Below are 16,207 nucleotides of genomic sequence, written 5' to 3'. Positions count from 1 at the left end.
TACTCCTGGAGAACCACTCCAAGATGAAGGCGGCCATGGCCTCCTCCTTGAAGCTTACCGGACAGCCTGCCTCTTCCTCCCAGCTTTCCTCAGACGGTGCCTGCCTCCCCTTCTCTGGCTCTGGAGCCTCCAGCTCTCATCAAGCAGCAGGGGAAGACAGTATGCTCAGTGTCCTCTCCTTCGGTTCTCTCTGCTTCTGTGGGTCTTACCTCTCATGCCGGGAGCCGAGGAGTCATTCATTCACCCTTCCGCATAATCCCTAGGAAATCAACCTGTCTTCCAGCAGCCTAACCTGGGACCCGAAGCTGTCGCTGACCTGTTCCCACTTGCGCCCGAGCCAACATGGCCTGGGTCAGTTTGATCCCATGGAAAGCTCAGAAAGTTCATTCAAAATCAGCAAAAATAAAATTTAATGGTGAGCCACAGGTGCGGCAGTCTGTCCTTCCTTGGGAGTGACCGCCGGCCATCTTGAGGGAAAGCACACCGTTCCTTCTTCCTGCAGAGGGGCTCTGGAAGGACTCCGGATGGCTGGCCACCTCGGCTGGGCCGCCGCAGCCCCTGGGAGAGCGCTGCTTCAGAAGAGGGGAGGTGTGCAGAGGGCACAGACCCCTGCCCCCCCGGGGGAACTTCCCATCGGCCACCTGGTTTCCTTCTTGCAGCCGCAGCTGGCGCTGACTCTAGGACAGCAAGAGGGCTTCTTCAGTCCTGCAGCTGCCCTAAGATACCTTCCGGGGAACACAGCCCTCCAGCTCCAGCAGCTCCGGCCAGCCCTCGTATTTGTTTGTGTCTGGGTTGTTCTTTAAGAACTAGAGAGAGAGAGAAGAGAAACGTGGACCATGGGGGAGGCTGTTCAAGATTCACACCTGAGTTTTCACTGCGCTTTAAGACATCCTGCCTTCACTCACTTCACCCTGGTTTCAGCCCCAAGGGGAGGTGGTGAGGTCGGATAGGACCAGCCCACTTCACAGGTGGGGAAACTGGGGCACAGAGGGACGGCAACATGCCCAGGGTTTTACGGAGGAGGTCAGAGCTCAGTCCTTGCCGGTCGTGCCCTGGGGAGGGGGGGTAGCAAGCACTGGGGCAGGCATGCAGAGGGTTAGCTCCTCTGCCAAATTCTCCATCAGCCTCTCTAGGACACCCCCAAACCACCACCACAACAATGACAAAAGCACTTGCTCTATGCCAGATGCAAAGTGCCTTATGTATTTATCCCTTACAAGAGCCTTAAGAAGGCCCATACCATGACCATTCCATTCTGCTGATGGGGAACCTGAGGCACAAAGGGCCAAAGGTACCCCAGGGGCAGAACCACTGTGTAATAGTAGTACTGATAATAAATATAGAGAGAATAAAATAAGTTAAGATTGTGTTTAAAGTGCCTACGCGTAGTTTTTGGAGGAAAAAAATGTAAATAGCAAATGTAAATGTAAATGTAAAAAAATGTAAATACAATTATTCCAGTGGAATAATTGTAGCTAACCCTTAGGGATAAAAGAAATTCTAGATGCTGCATCTCTGAAACCCAGAGCCCCATGTATGGGAACAAAGGACCTAATGTTTTCCATCACATCGTGGCCCCCACTGCCCTCTGGGTGATGGATCTATCCTCCACCCTCCCCGCCCCCACCCTGGCCTGTGTTCTTCACCCAGAGGCTATAACCAGAGGGCTCCCTCCTTGTCTCCTCCAGCATAAGCTACTTTGTATTATCATTTTTAAAAAGTAATTTCCAACGACCTGAGTTCATTCTCTTAGAAACTCACACAGACTAACCAGGCCAGCATCTTCCAGACAAGGCAGAAATCCCTTGCAGCTCATCATGGTTCCCCCACGCAAAGTCCGGAGTCTTAACGCAGTCCCTCCCCTGCCTCCCTCAGCCCCTCCCCTGCAGGCTGCTGTGCCTCTGGTCTGACTACTGCCTGGGCCTCCTCCCTGCCTTCTCCCTGTGCTCAGCCAGGGAGGCTGTGCTGAGAACATGGGGATGGGAACCTCCGTGGAGGCCGGCAGACCTGGATGAGAACTATGTCAGCATCAGGTCCAGACAAGCCGGCTAAAACCTCTGCTCTGCTCCGGACCCTCAACAGTGGCAGCGGCAGGGTGTACCTGCTTCATTGAGGAATTAAAGGCGGCGCTGCAGGTACCTTGCTCAGCGGAGCCTGCACAGAGTCAGTGCTGGCTGAATACTAGTGTTTCTCATGTCTCCAAACGCTCTTCTCTGCTTAAGCCCTCCATGGCTCCCCACTGCCTTCAGGATAGCGTCCAGTCTCCTCAATAGTCCTATGATGTGTCTGAAACATCGACTCTTAGCTGCCTGCCTTGGGATCTGTGCAGAGCTGAACATTCTCACCACCAGACTGCGGGCTACCTCAGGCCCTGGAAGATCAGGCTAGTTCTCCCACATTTGGGAATTGCTCTGATTGGGGATGCACAGATGGGGTCAGGGAGAGAAGGTGCAGCATTTCCCTGGAGGCTCCCACCCCTTTACGGACTCCCCTTTCCTCCCCTGAGCACCCCTGAGACTCCAGACTCTGCTTGGGGCCTGGGTGGTAGCTGTGGGGCCACAAGTCATGGACCACGCCTGACCCCTCCCGTGGACTCAGGCAGGTTCTCCTGTGTCCTCCTTTTTCAAAAGACATTATTCACTTATTTGACAGAGAGAGAGAGAAAGAGACAAGAGAGGAAACACAAGCAGGGGGAGTAGGAGAGGGAGAAGCAGGCTTCCCGCTGAGCAGGGAGCCCATTGTGGGGCTCGATCCCAGGACCCTGGCATCATGACCTGAGCCGAAGGCAGAGGCCCAAAGAGTGAGCCACCCAGGTGCTCCCTCTGTCCTCCTCTTGATGGAAATTTATCCTCTCTACAGGGAGCTTAGAAGGGGAGCGCTTCCCTGGTCTAAACCTCTCCCCTCTGGTGGGGAGGCCTGAGGCCTGGGGCAGGGGAGTAGAGAGACAGAAGGGGCTGGGCTTAGGTTTCCACTGGGACCAGAAGCCAGACGTCCTGCTCTGCCCATCATGCAGGCTTCATCCCGACATTCCTTTCTCTTTTTCCCATTCCTCACTTCCCTCACCATTCTTTTCTCCTTTTCCTTCTCCTTTCTGGTACTTACCCATTTCCAGATGACCCAGCTCCTTGCAAAATGGTCAAGTCCACTTTCTGCGAGGGGATTAGCCAGTTGGGCCACCCTGACCTCTGAGGTCCCTACAGTGTCCTCCCCAGCCACCCCAGTCCTTGTCCATCCATCCTTGGCACCTTACCCCCACCTGCCTCACTGGGCTGAAGAGGCCACCAGGAACTCACCTGCTCAAAAGGGCTTTTATCCCTGAGGTCTCTGGCCCCTAAGAAGACCCAGCTATCTCTGAAGCCCAGCTTCTTTGCATAGGAACTGCCCAAGTTGGTGAGGAGCTTCCTGGTCTCATCATTCATTCTGCAGAGGACCAGAAAGGACAGTGACGTGGGGGGTGGGAGAAGAGACAGGTTCTCAAGCACTTGGCCTCCCCTCTGCCTGCTGGGTGCAGCCACTGTGCTGGGCAGAGCTGCATTCAGGGGGACTAGGGCTGAGTGGCTAGGAGTACGGTTTTGCATCTGTTTACAAATATACATGTTTATCTGGAAAATATGGACCATCACAGAGGAACTAAAAATTACAGTCTCACCCCACTTGACATAATCATTGTAACACTTTCATGTATATTTCCTTAATGTCTTTTTCCCCCATGCCCTGGCAGGGGTGGGGGTCATACCAATGCATTTATAATGTGTTTTTTTTCCTGCTTAATACTAAATCGTGAGCATTGTTCCACATCCTTAAATTTTCTACTTCATCATTTTTGATGAAGGTCTTCTTCTATGCACATACAATGTCATATCAACATGTGTCACAATTTCGGTAACTATTTGGTCTCTATTGGACACAGCCAGTGCATCCAATTTTCCAATGCTGTAACGGAGGCTGTGATGGGGAACACGTCTTTGTGCACTGGTCTGGTTATTTCCCTCGGAGAAGCTGCCAGAAGATAGAGCCAGAGGAGGAGTGGGGAAAAGGCACTTAGGACTTGGAAGCATTTGGGTCACTTCAACCCATAGCTGGCCAGGTGGAGGTTCCCACTTACTTGGTTCCTGGGTCATCATAGGAGGCCACTAGCACTAGTGTGCCCTCTGGGATTTCTTTAAGGAACTTTACCAGGAGCGTAATATCTGCAGGAGAAAGGAAAGTGGGGTGCTGGTCATTCTCATTCTCTGCTCCTGCCTGGAAGATCCACGAGTGGCCAGGGGCAGGGTGACACAGAGCTCCATCTGAAGCTCAGGGTCAGTGGGAGGGGACCTTGGGTGAAGCTCCCTGTAGCCCTTGTCCAGGGGAGAGCAAAGTGCCTGGACCAAGGGCAGCCTCATTCAGGTGATCAGGAGTGGACCCTGGAATTCAAAAATTCCACAGGTGATCCTGACAAGCAGCCAGGTGTGAGAGGCACTGTTCTAAAGGCCGTTGGGGACCTGTACCTAAGGAATGGAGTGCAGTCATCTCTCAGGAACTCTGAGATTTCTGTATACCCCCTGTCACTTCCTTCTACGCTGGTTAAGAACCTAACTTGTCTGTGTTGAATTCAGAGGACAGGTAAGCTCACTGTACCACAGACAACTCAGGTCACTGAGACAGAACATCTGTGTGCACCAGTTCTCCAGCTTAGACCAAGGAGCAAGTCTCCTTTTGCATCTTTAATACCTCCCTGCACTTGCACAATCTCCACACTTACCAGAGAGCAGGCCTAGGTGCAGCACTTGGTGGGGAGGGGGGGAATGGCACCCAGCTTGCTTCAAGGACATGGATTTGTTTCCATTGTGTTTATTTTTATAGTCACCTTTCCTGCATAAAAACTGGTAACTTAGGGCACAGATAGATATATAAATATAAATGTAAATATATCTTTTAAGATATATTTAGGTTAAAAGAAGTGAACTGGTTCAAAAGAAAATACTAGTAATTCAGATCGTACTCTGGATATGGTGGGATTTATGTGTGTGGGGGCTCTTGAACAGGAAGCCCATACATAAGGAAGTATAGGCAAGACTTGCCTAGTGGGAGAAGTAGGGGCTACATCTGTCACATGAGGATGATTCGTAGTCCCGCCCACAGCATTTTTGTAAACAGCAAATGTGATGATGACTCTGGGCATATAGAAAATGCACTATAATGGAATTGTAATTATCAGCAGAATCAGGAACATAATTTTGGGGGCCCAGTGCAAATCAAAATGTGGATCATTCTGTTAAAAAATTAAGAATTTCAAGGCGGTGAAGGCAGAGAGAGCTTCAGACCAAACCGAAGTTTGCTCTAAGCAAAGGACTGCACGGCTGCCCTACCCACAGGCCCATGCCCGTGAAGGTGAGCCAGTTCTAGTATTCCCCGGGGATCTCTTGGACTTAGGGGAAGAAACAAATTCTGAAAGCAAGGCCAGCTGCCAGCCAGCTCAGTAACACAGAGGCTTGTAGTCCATGACCACAGCGGCTCTGTTAGTGAAATGGCCCTTGATATCTCGAGACAAAAGAGGGAACTCTGAAAATTTGTTGGAGCCATTAGTTCCAGACATCAATATCTGTTATTATCTGGGATGGACAATAATGTTTAGGGAAAAAAAATATCTTCTGTTAATTATCTTCTCACTTGAAGAAGTCATTGACTTCTTTTATCTCTTGTGGGAAGGGGCAACTTGTCTTCAAATGCTTCTGTTTCTGGGTTCCCATCAGCCATGGTTATCCTTATATCCACATTCATAATAGAGCAATATAAAATTTAGTTTCTTTTAAATCATTTTTTACCCTTTTTGACAACCTATAGAATGGAAGATATTTGCAAGTGTCTTATCAGATAAAGGGCTAGCATCCAGAATCTATAAAAAACTTATCAAACTCAACACCCAAAGAACACACAATCCAATCAAGAAATGGGCAGAAGATGCAGACAGACATTTCTGCAAAGAAGACATCCAAATGACCAAGAGACACATGAAAAAAATGCTCCACACCACTTGGCATAAGGGAAATACAAATCAAAACCCCAGTGAGATACCACCTCACACCAGTCAGAATGGCTAAAATGAACAACTCAGGAACCAACAGGTGTCGGAAAGAACAGGAAAAAGGGGAATCCTCCTACACTGTTGGTGGGAATGCAAGCTGGTGCAGACACTCTAGAAAACAGTATGGAGGTTCCTCAAAAAGTTGAAAATAGAGCTACCCTACAACCCAGCAATTGCACTACTGGTATTTACCCCAAAGATACAGATGTAGTGAAGCGGCATGTGCACCCCAATGTTCATAGCAGCAATGTCCACGTAGCCAAATTTTGGAAAAAGCCCAGATGTCCATTGATGAATAAAGATGATATGGTGTGTGTGTATGTGTGAGTGTACATATAACAGTGGAATATTACTCAGCCATCAAAAAAAGAAATCTTAGGGCACCTAGGTGGCTCAGTGGGTTAAGCCTCCGCCTTCGGCTCAGGTCATGATCTCAGGGTCCTGGGAACGAGCCCCGCATCGGGCTCTCTGCTCAGCAGGGAGCCTGCTTCCTCCCTGCTCTCTCAGCCTACTTATGATCCCTGTCTGTCAAATAAATAAATAAAATCTTAAAAAAAAAAAGAAATCTTGCCATTTGCAATGATGTGAATGGAACTAGAGGGTATTCTTCTAACTAAAATAAGTCAGAGAACGACAACTATCATATGATCTCACTCATACGTGGAATATAAGAAACAACGGAATCACAGGGGAAGGGAGGAAAAAATAAAATGATGAAATCAGAGAGGAGGACAAATCAGAAGAGACTCTTAACTGTAGGAAGCAAACTGAGCACTGCTGGAGGGCAGGTGGGTGGGGAAGATGGGTAACTGGGTGGTGGGCATTAGGGAGGGCCCACGGTGTAATGCGCACTGGGTGTTACGTAAGACCGATGAATCCCTGAACTCTACCTCTGAAACCAGTAACACACTAGATGTTAACTGAATTTAAATAAAAATAAATTATTTTTTACCCTTTTCATTCTAACAATGACCTTACTTCTGAGTCATGGGGATGGGGGGGGGACAGGGAGGAGAGGGAGGGGAGGCGGCTGTCTGCACCCCGGGCCCCTCCCACTGATTGATGTCAGTTCCCACCCAATCTCCTTGATCCGTCTCCTGAAGGGACACTATGATTTACCTCTATTTTACGTATGACAAAATTGAAGTTCACAAGGGGTCACCTGCCTCAGTCTGAAGTCTTTGATTCCAGAGACTGGAGCTTTTCCATAAACCTGGCCCTGAGCCACCCCTGACCCACCATCTCCTCACCCATCTCCAAGCTCTGTCCTCCTCTTCCTCCCCTCCAGCCCCTGCCAGGCCCTGGCCATGCCTCGGTCCTACTCTGTAGCTTCTGCCGTATCGGGGCATGCCTGGAAGAAGCCTGCATGGGCCCTAACGCAGGCTGTCAGCTAGCAGACAGGCCCCGCAGACCCTACCCATGAGCTGGGACTCAGACGGGGGTGACCCTCAGGGGACCCAGGGGACCAGGGGTCAGGGCGCCAGCTGCTGTCTGTGCGGTGCATCGGATAGCCTTCCTAATATTCCCTGCTGTGACTGCTGGGCACCGGATTCCCACGGCCCACCTTTCAGCCCCTCCTTTGTTTGCAAAGCCAAGAGGGCTTCTTGCTTTCTTGCTGCCTGGCTTTGTCCCCTCTTGGGCTCGTGTGTGTAGGTGGGTACAGGAAGGTAGTGATGCCTGAGCCCAGAGCCGGCCTTGAGCTCCCAGGTACAGGGGAGGGAGACCGAGCCAAATTGAACTCTGAGAAGGGGACTGGGCTCAGTTCAGCTGCCCTGATGGAAACCCATCACTGTTGGACCAAGACGTCTGCTGCCTATGAGGGGCCGCCCTGCTGCTGCCTCACTCCTTGTCGAGAATCTGGGGTCAGATTTGGGATGGATTCCACGGTGCTTTAGAAGATGTGAGGATTGTTGGGTGAGACTCCTGCCCCCAGCACAGCTTCACCAGGCAGCCTGGGGGTGGGGTGAGGAAGGTGCTGGAGGGAACAGCCAGCCCAGGGAGGTCAGAGTCCTGTCCGCAGGCTGTGCTAAGGGCCGCAAGGACAGTAGAGTGGTCACCTGTCCAGAGAGCTCAGAAAGCACGCCTGTGCAGACAGAGAAGAAAAGATGTCTACAGCAACATGCAGAGAGCTTGGAGCCTCTCAGTGATCCTTTCCAGGCCTTGGGAGGACTTGTTCTGTCCTTGGGCCCAAGAGAGACCCCTGTGGCCTTAAAAAAAAAACCCTTTACCTAGCAGAGCAAACTTGGCTGTGTGTCCTTGTCCTTAGCACTTGAGGGCACACCTGCTTGGCCTCCAACTGCCAACACCAGTGTTTCTTTGCCTCAAGGTCCTCTCTGACCTCCAGATCTTCCTCTATGCCCTGGTGCAGGCCAGAAATGTGGAAAGTGCCAATGAATTAGTGGAATTAGAGCCCCAGCTCCCTTGCCCCTCTGAGATTTCTCTGAGGCATGTACTTGACACTGGCTCTCCAGTTCCAATTGCCTGCAGCGTTCAGCCTGGTAACACACTGTTCTCGTGGTCTCCCCCTTCTCTATCACTTCCTGCTGGCATTTCCTGAGATTACCTCCTCCCAAATGAACTACTGCACTTGACTCCTGGTCTTGGAATCTGCACCCAGAAGAGCCCAACTAAGACAGCCGGAAGAAGTTTCAAAGACAGCAGGATGGTCCTCCACCCCTACCATGCTTCCTCTCTGGTTGTCTCCTCGGGGGAAGAGAGCCGAGGAGCTCAGCCCACCCTGAGACCTCAGTGCCAATAGAGGTGCTTACCTCCAGAGTACATGTCGAAACATTTCTGTGTCAGCACCACTCCTGTGGTTCCTGCAGATGAGGGAGCAAAACTGTGATTTCCTGAAATAGATCATCCTGCCTATCGTTTTGCAGAAAATGGCTACTCTTTAGTCTAAGATCTAAAAATGGAATAATAATGGAGTCAAGTCAGCTCCTACGGAAAGCATGCAGGACTCAGTAGGGGCCCAGAACTTCTGGGCTGATCTGAAAGGTACAAGGACATGATGGTGAAGGATCTCTGGAATTGAACAGTATCCAACCCCTTTGGGGCTGTGTTCTGCCTTGCCACTTCCTAACGCACCTCTTAGTATTTGGGCGTCAACTGCTGCATCTGAACAATGGGTTATGGAATTCTTCCTAAATAGGACATCTGAATCCTCTGGTTCATAAGGGCAAAGGGTTTTGCAGTGGGCTGAATGTAGTCAAAGTTCAGAGTTCGGTCATCTGAATTGCTTTTGTGTATTTTGTGAAAGGAGTCCTACAGGGAACCCGGTGTTTAGGGGGAGCTGCAGTTCTCAATTTCTGCCACTAGATGGGGGTGTTGCAGAAGGGATGGCAGCTCTACAGTTCCACCACGGAACCCTTCCCCCCAGGCCAGTTTGTGATTCCCTGAAGGGGGTGGGGACAGGAGCCTGGGTAGTGGAGGCTCTCCTGCTGGGTCGGTGGAGGGTTTACATTACAGCCCTTCCTGGATTCTCAAAGCCACCACTGTATGGTCTTTGGAAGGGAATGTTGATATACACATGAAACTGATCATGTGCATTTTTCTAGAATTAGGGGGATGAGGTATAGTTTAAACAGTTTCTTAAAAGAATCTCTGCCCCCTAAAAGACTGAGAACCACCAATCTTCAGCAATCCTTGTTGGCTTATTATACAGATGAGAACCTAAGGCCCTGAGAGTGATCACTGGCCGTATCCACAGCTAGCAGGCACTTCCAGGAGGTTTTTAGTCTAGGGAAGTTAGTTCAGCTGAGCAATTTGACCTGAGTCCTTCAGATCCAGGTTCATATCTAGAGGATTCTATCAGCTGTGTAACCTTGGGCAAATTGCCCAACCTCTCTGAGCCTCCATTTTCTTACCTAGAACATAGGCATACAACTCCACTGTGGCATGGGGAGGAGGTTGAATGAAACAGCTCACAGCAAAGGCTCAGTAAGCGTCAGCTCTTGGTGCTACTTGTGCTTGTTTTTGTCTTGGCACTTAATAAGGGGAAGAGCAGGAGGCCCTAGTCTGAGCCTGTCTCATGGGAGACTATTCGAAGAGTGTCCTACTAAGAAGTATGGGCTTGAAGCCAAGGACAATAGGGAGCCCCAGATAGGCTTGGAGCAGGGCGTGCCTTCTGACCTCCTGCTTTGGGTAAGGCTCCATTTTTGCCCTAGACTTTGACCTTTCTCCCGACTCAGCAGGATTCTTGGCAGAAGGGAGATGGCTCCTGTAGGAGCAACCAATCCAAACCCTGTCACTTCCGAAGTGTGTTCACACGGTCATGCCACACACAGTCTTGACCTCCTCCTTTCTGAGCGTCTGCTGTGCCCTTTGTCCCAGGAAGTGGCTCTTAGATTCAGGGACTCGGCCTTTGCTCTCCGTCTCATCTGTGCCTCTCCAAGGGCAGAGCCTGTGGTCCTTACTCTGTCCCTGTAAACCCACCCCTCCCGAAATGTGTCCCTGTTTCAGGCTTGGCCTGCCAATGCTCCCTGCGAGAGATGCTGTGGGCCTCCCCCCACATCTCCCTGCCTCCAACCTCCCTATTCCAAGCTGGACGGAAGTTTCTGGAATGCAGGGCTGGGCCCTCATGCCCTGCTCCAAGCCTATCTGAGGCTCCCTTTTGTCCTCTGCTTTAAGCCTACACTTCTTAGCAGGACACTTGGCCCCTCCCTGTCATCCTGCCTGCCCCCTGCCCCAGCTGTACCGGTCATCCCTCCTTTTCTGATGTGTCCAGATAGACCTCATGTGGCCCCCATTCCCTCTACCCACTCTTTCCTTCTCTGCTCCCTGCACAGTGCTGCCCCAGCCTTGAAGGAGTCTCCCCTACATTTTTCTGGCCAACCCATACTATTCCTTTTGGCCTCAGCTGACCAGCACTTCCCTCTGAAAGCCTCCCCTGATGACCCCCAACCCCACTCTGTGTCCCAGTTCTCAGGGCTCTGCTTCCTTCTCCTTCACAGATGCTCACCCCACTGGATTGGTGGTCAACTTCAGGGGCACCCCAGGGAGTGTGAGGCCAGGGCCAGTCCTTGTTCATGGCTAACCGTCCCCCCTCCCGCCCCCGCCGCCCCCTGGTGCACTGTACAGGGCCTGGCCCACAGTACCTGCTGTCAATACTGTTGAATGAGTGAATGAAGGTATGTAATCAGTTCATCACATCACACTGTTAGGGGTTGTCCCCCATGGTTTCACTTGTGTTGGTTTAGGCTGCATGGCCTTGAGGGTGGGGTCATGCTTCACAGGAGAAGCATATCCTCCTTGGATAGCTGCACATGGCAGAAGCCTGGTCAGGACTCTGGTGGGTAGGACCGGGTCTTTTAGACCCCCTGCCCCACAAGCTTCCCCAGGACGGCCCCAGGCATGTGGTAGGAGCTGAGCTGCTGTTGGTTGAATGAATGTTAACTATCTCCCCATACCTCATGGCCCTCAGTACTAAGAGCATGGTGGGGACTGTCTGGGGGGTGGATCTGCAGCTCACCATTCACCAGGGCAAAGTTCAGGCCTCTGCCCACGTTGTTTTTCACAGGACTCATGATCCTGAATAAGAAGAAGAAAAACAAAACACAACAGTTGGTCCCTAGTGTGGAACGAACACTCTGCTTTTGTGACTCTGGAACTCTGAGGGGGCCCACACGGCACAATGCAGAAGCATTAGGAAACACAGAATAATTTGGGCCATCTGTTTTCTCCTGGAAACGAGCGGTGGGCTGGATTCTCTGAGGAATACTCATGGCATGTTTGGACGAGAACAGTCTGCTTGGAAAAGAGAGAAGGTCCCTGCCTGGGGCTCTGAGGTGTTGGAGGTGGGACCAGCCCACCTCCCCCAAGCAGTGAGGCCTGGTTGCTGGGAAGAAGGCAGAACCCAGAGTGCTGATGCCATCCTGCAGAGGCAGAGATTTTTATATGGAGACCAGCTGTATTCTTGCCTGCCCAGCATCCACAGCCCGATCTTCTGGTATTTCTTGGGAAAACTATCTTTCTCTACTCTCAGATTAGGCAGTTCTCAGGGCTGACCTCAGTCTTCCAGGACCAGATGAGTAGAACACCCTGTGTCCCTGCCCACAGTAACTGAGCCATGTACAGTCATGTGACCCAGGCCAGCCAATGAAATCCAATTTTGGGACTTTTATAGGGATAGTTTGGATGGGAAAGTTCTCTTCCCAGTGGGGTGCCAGCCTGGGCTGCTCTGTCAACCAGCTAGTGGCCTCCCTCCTTCACAGGAACCAACCCATTTTTCATGTTGAGAAAACAGAATCTGACAGAAGAGAACAGAGCTAAAGATGGTGTGAGAGGGACCCCTGATGACATGGTTTAAACCCCCTGGATCCAGCTGGTCCTGAAGCCTGTTATCTCTGCATTTTGTGTATGGGAATCACTAAGTTCCTTCTTTTGCTCGAATTGGAGTTAGGTTCAAAATCCCTGTTTTTTAAAAAAGATTTCACTTATTTATTTGAGAGAGAGAGAGAAAGAGAGAAAAAGAGAGGGAAAGAGACAGAGAACAAGTGGGAGGAGGCACAGAGAGAAAAGCCGACTCTCTGCAGAGCAGGGAGCCGGATGTGGTACCTGATCCCAGCAAGGCTGTCATACAGAATAGAAGGAGAGATAAACAGTTTTTAGGACAGACAGAAACTAAAAGAATTTGTGACCACTAAACCAGCCCTACAGGAAATACAAAAGGGGATCCTTTAAGCAAAGAAAGAACCCAAAAGTAGCAGACCAGAAAGCAACAGAGACAATATACAGAAACAGTGACTTTACAGGTAATAATATAATGGCACAAAATTCTTATCTTACAATAGTTACTCTGAATGTAAATGGGCTAACTGCCCCAATCAAAAGACAAAGGGTATCAGATCAGTTAAAAAAGCATGATCCATTGATATGCTGTCTACAAGACTCATTTTAGACCCAAAGATACCTGCAGGTTGAAAGTGAGTGGGTGGAGAACCATTTATCATGCTAATGAACCTCAAAAGAAAGCTGGGTTGGCAATCCTTTTATCAGACCAATTAGATTTTAAACCAAAGACTATAAAAAGAGATGAGGAAGGACACTCTACAATAATTAAAGGGCCTAGCCAACAAGAATTAACAAATGTTAATATTTATGCCCCTAACATGGGAGCAGTCAATTATATGAACCAATTAATAACAGAATTAAAGAAACATATCGATAATATATTAATAGTAGGGGACTTTAATATCCCTCTCACTGAAATGGAGAGTTCATCTAAGCAGAAGATCAACAGGAAACAAGGGCTTTAAATGACACACTGGACCAGATGCACTTCACAGATACATTCAAACATTCCATCCTAAAGCAACTGAATATACATTCTTCTCTAGTGCACATGGAACATTCTCCAGAATAGATCATATCCTGAGTGACAAATCTGGTCTCAACTGGTACCAAAAGACTGGGATTATTCCCTGCATATTTTCAGACCACAATGCTCTGAAGCTAGAACTCAATCACAAGAGGAAATGTGGAAGGAACACAGATACATGGAGGTTAAAAGAGCATCTTAGCAAAGAATGAATGGGTCAACCAGGAAATTAAAAATTCAAAAAATCCATGGAAAGGAATGAAAATGAAAACACAACTGTTCAAAGCTGTTGGGATGCAGCAAAGGCGGTCCTAAGAGGGATGTATACAGCAATATAAACCTTTCTCAAGAAACAAGAAAAGTCTCAAATACACAACCTAACCTAACACCGAAAAGAGCTGGAGAAAGAACAGCAAGGAAAGCCTAAACCCAGCAGCAGGAGAGAATAAAAATTAGAGCAGAAATCAATGAAATAGAAACCAAAAGAACAGTGGAGCCAATCAACAAAATTAGGAGCTGGTTCTCTGAAAGAATTAATAAGGTCTATAAACCCCTGGCCAGACTTATCAAAAAGGAAAGAGAAAGGACCCAAATAAATAAAATCATGAATGAAAGAGGAGAGATCACAACCAACACGGAAGAAATACAAACAATTACAGGACATATGAGCAACTATACGCTAGCAAATTAGACAATCTGGAAGAAACAGATGCATTCTAGAAATGTATAAACTACTGAAACTGAACCAGGAAGAAAAAACCTGAAAAGATCCATAACCAGCAAGGAAATTGAAGTAATAATTAAAAATATCCCAAAAGACAAGAGTCCAGGGCTGGAGGTCTTCCCAGGTAACAAATGTTTACCAAACATTTAAAGAAGAACTAATACCTATTCTTTTGAAGCTGTTTCAAAAAACAGAAATGGAAGGAAAACTTCCATACTCATTCTAGGCCAGCATTACCTTGATACCCAAACCAGACAAAGACCCCATCAAAAGGAAAATTACAGACCAACATCCTTAATGGACATGGATACAAAAATTCTCATCAAGATACTAGCCAATAGGGCGCCTGGGTGGCTCAGTGGATTAAGCTGCTGCATTCGGCTCGGGTCATGATCTCAGGGTCCTGGGATTGAGCCCCACATCAGGCGCTCTGCTCAGCGGGGAGCCTGCTTCCTCCTCTCTCTCTCTGCCTGCCTCTCTGTCTACTTGTGATTTCTCTCTGTCAAATAAATAAATAAAATCTTAAAAAAAAAAAAGATACTGGCCAATAGGATCCAATAGTACTTTAAAAGGATTATTCACTTATGGACATTGAGGAGGGTATGTGCTATGTTGAGTGCTGGGAAGTGTGTAAGCCTGACAATTCACAGACCTGGACCCCTGGGACTAATAATACATTATATGTTAATTTAAAAAAAAGGATTATTCACCGTGACAAGGTGGGATTTATTCCTTGCTGTAAGGGTGGTTCAACACCCATAAATCAATCAATGTGATACACCACATGAATACAAGAAAGGACAAGACCCATATGACTCTCTCAATTGATGCAGAAAAAGCAACTGACAAAGTACAGCATCCTTTCTTGATTAAAACTCTTCACAGTGTAGGGATAGGGGTACACACCTAAATATCATAAAAGCCATCTATGAAAAACCCACAGCAAGTATCCTTCTCAGTGGGGAAAAACTGAGAGCATTTCACCAAGGTCAGGAACACGGCAGGGATGTCCACTATCACCACTGTTGTTCAACATAGTACCAGAAGTCCTAGCCTCAGCAATCAGACAACACAAAGAAATAAAAAGCATCCAAATCGGCAAAGAAGCCAAACTCTCACTCTTTGCAGAAGACATTATACTCTATATGGAAAGCCCAAAAGACTCCACCCCAAAACTGCCAGAGCTCATACAGGAATCCAGTAAAGTGGTAGGCTATAAAATCAATGCACAGCAATCAGCTGCATTTCTATGCACTAAAAATGAGACAGAAGAAAGAATTACAATTGCACCCAAAATCGTAAAATACCTAGGAATAAACCTAATGAAGGCAAAGGATCTGTACTCTAAAAACTACAGAACACTCATGAAGGAAATAGAGGAAGACACAAAGAAATGGAAAAACATTCCATACGCATGGGTTGGAACAATATTGGTAAAATGTCTATGCTACCTAGAACTATCTATACATTTAATGGAATCCCTATCAAAATACTATCAACATTTTTCAGAGCTGGAAAAAAATAATCCTAGAATTTTTATGGAACTAGAGAAGACCCCCAATAGCCAAAGGAATTTTGAAAAAGAAAACCAAAGTCAGTGGTATCACAGTTCCCAGACGTCAAGCATTATTACAAAGCTGTCACCATCAAGACAGTATGGTACTGGCACAAAAACAGACACCCAGATCAATGGATCAGAATAGAGAGCCCAGAAACAGACCCTCAACTCTGTGGTCAACTACTCTTGACAGAGCAGAAAAGAATGTCCAATGGGAAAAAGACAGTCTCTTCAACAAATGATGTTAGGAAAGCTGAACGGCCACATGCAAAAGAATGAAACTGGACCATTTTCTTACATCGTACACAAAAATAAACTCAAAATGGATAAAACACCTAAATGTGAGACAGGAATCCATTAAAGTCTGAGGGGAGAGCAAAGGCAGCAACCTCTTTGTTGGCCACAGCAACTTCTTTCTAGACACATCTCCAAAGGCGAGGGAAACAAGAGCAAAATGAACTATTGGGACTTCATCAAAATAAAAAGCTTTTGCACAGCAAAGGAAATAGTTGACAATACCGAAGGCAACCTACAGAA

At 48.2% G+C, this 16,207-nt stretch overlaps 1 protein-coding gene across 5 annotated transcripts in view; it reads right to left on the bottom strand.

Moving 5' to 3' along the window:
* Positions 1-393: 393 nt before the first annotated feature.
* FAM3D (FAM3 metabolism regulating signaling molecule D) overlaps positions 394-16,207 on the bottom strand; it is a 38,408-nt gene continuing 22,594 nt past the window's right edge. For all 5 annotated transcript variants that reach the window (XM_004738278.3, XM_004738279.3, XM_004738280.3 and 2 more), the window contains exons 6-10: positions 11,541-11,599; positions 8,836-8,886; positions 4,106-4,190; positions 3,294-3,420; positions 394-806 (exon numbers count right to left, since the gene is read on the bottom strand). In XM_004738278.3, coding sequence (XP_004738335.1) covers positions 717-806; positions 3,294-3,420; positions 4,106-4,190; positions 8,836-8,886; positions 11,541-11,599 — 412 coding nt within the window. In that variant the 3' untranslated portion in view covers positions 394-716. The remainder of the gene's footprint in view (positions 807-3,293; positions 3,421-4,105; positions 4,191-8,835; positions 8,887-11,540; positions 11,600-16,207) is intronic.

Source organism: Mustela putorius, unplaced genomic scaffold, assembly GCF_011764305.1.
Source record: "Mustela putorius furo isolate JIRA1106 unplaced genomic scaffold, ASM1176430v1.1 tig00000095_pilon_pilon_pilon, whole genome shotgun sequence".
Taxonomy (NCBI): domain Eukaryota; kingdom Metazoa; phylum Chordata; class Mammalia; order Carnivora; family Mustelidae; genus Mustela; species Mustela putorius.
This window is presented reverse-complemented; position numbering and strand designations above follow the sequence as displayed.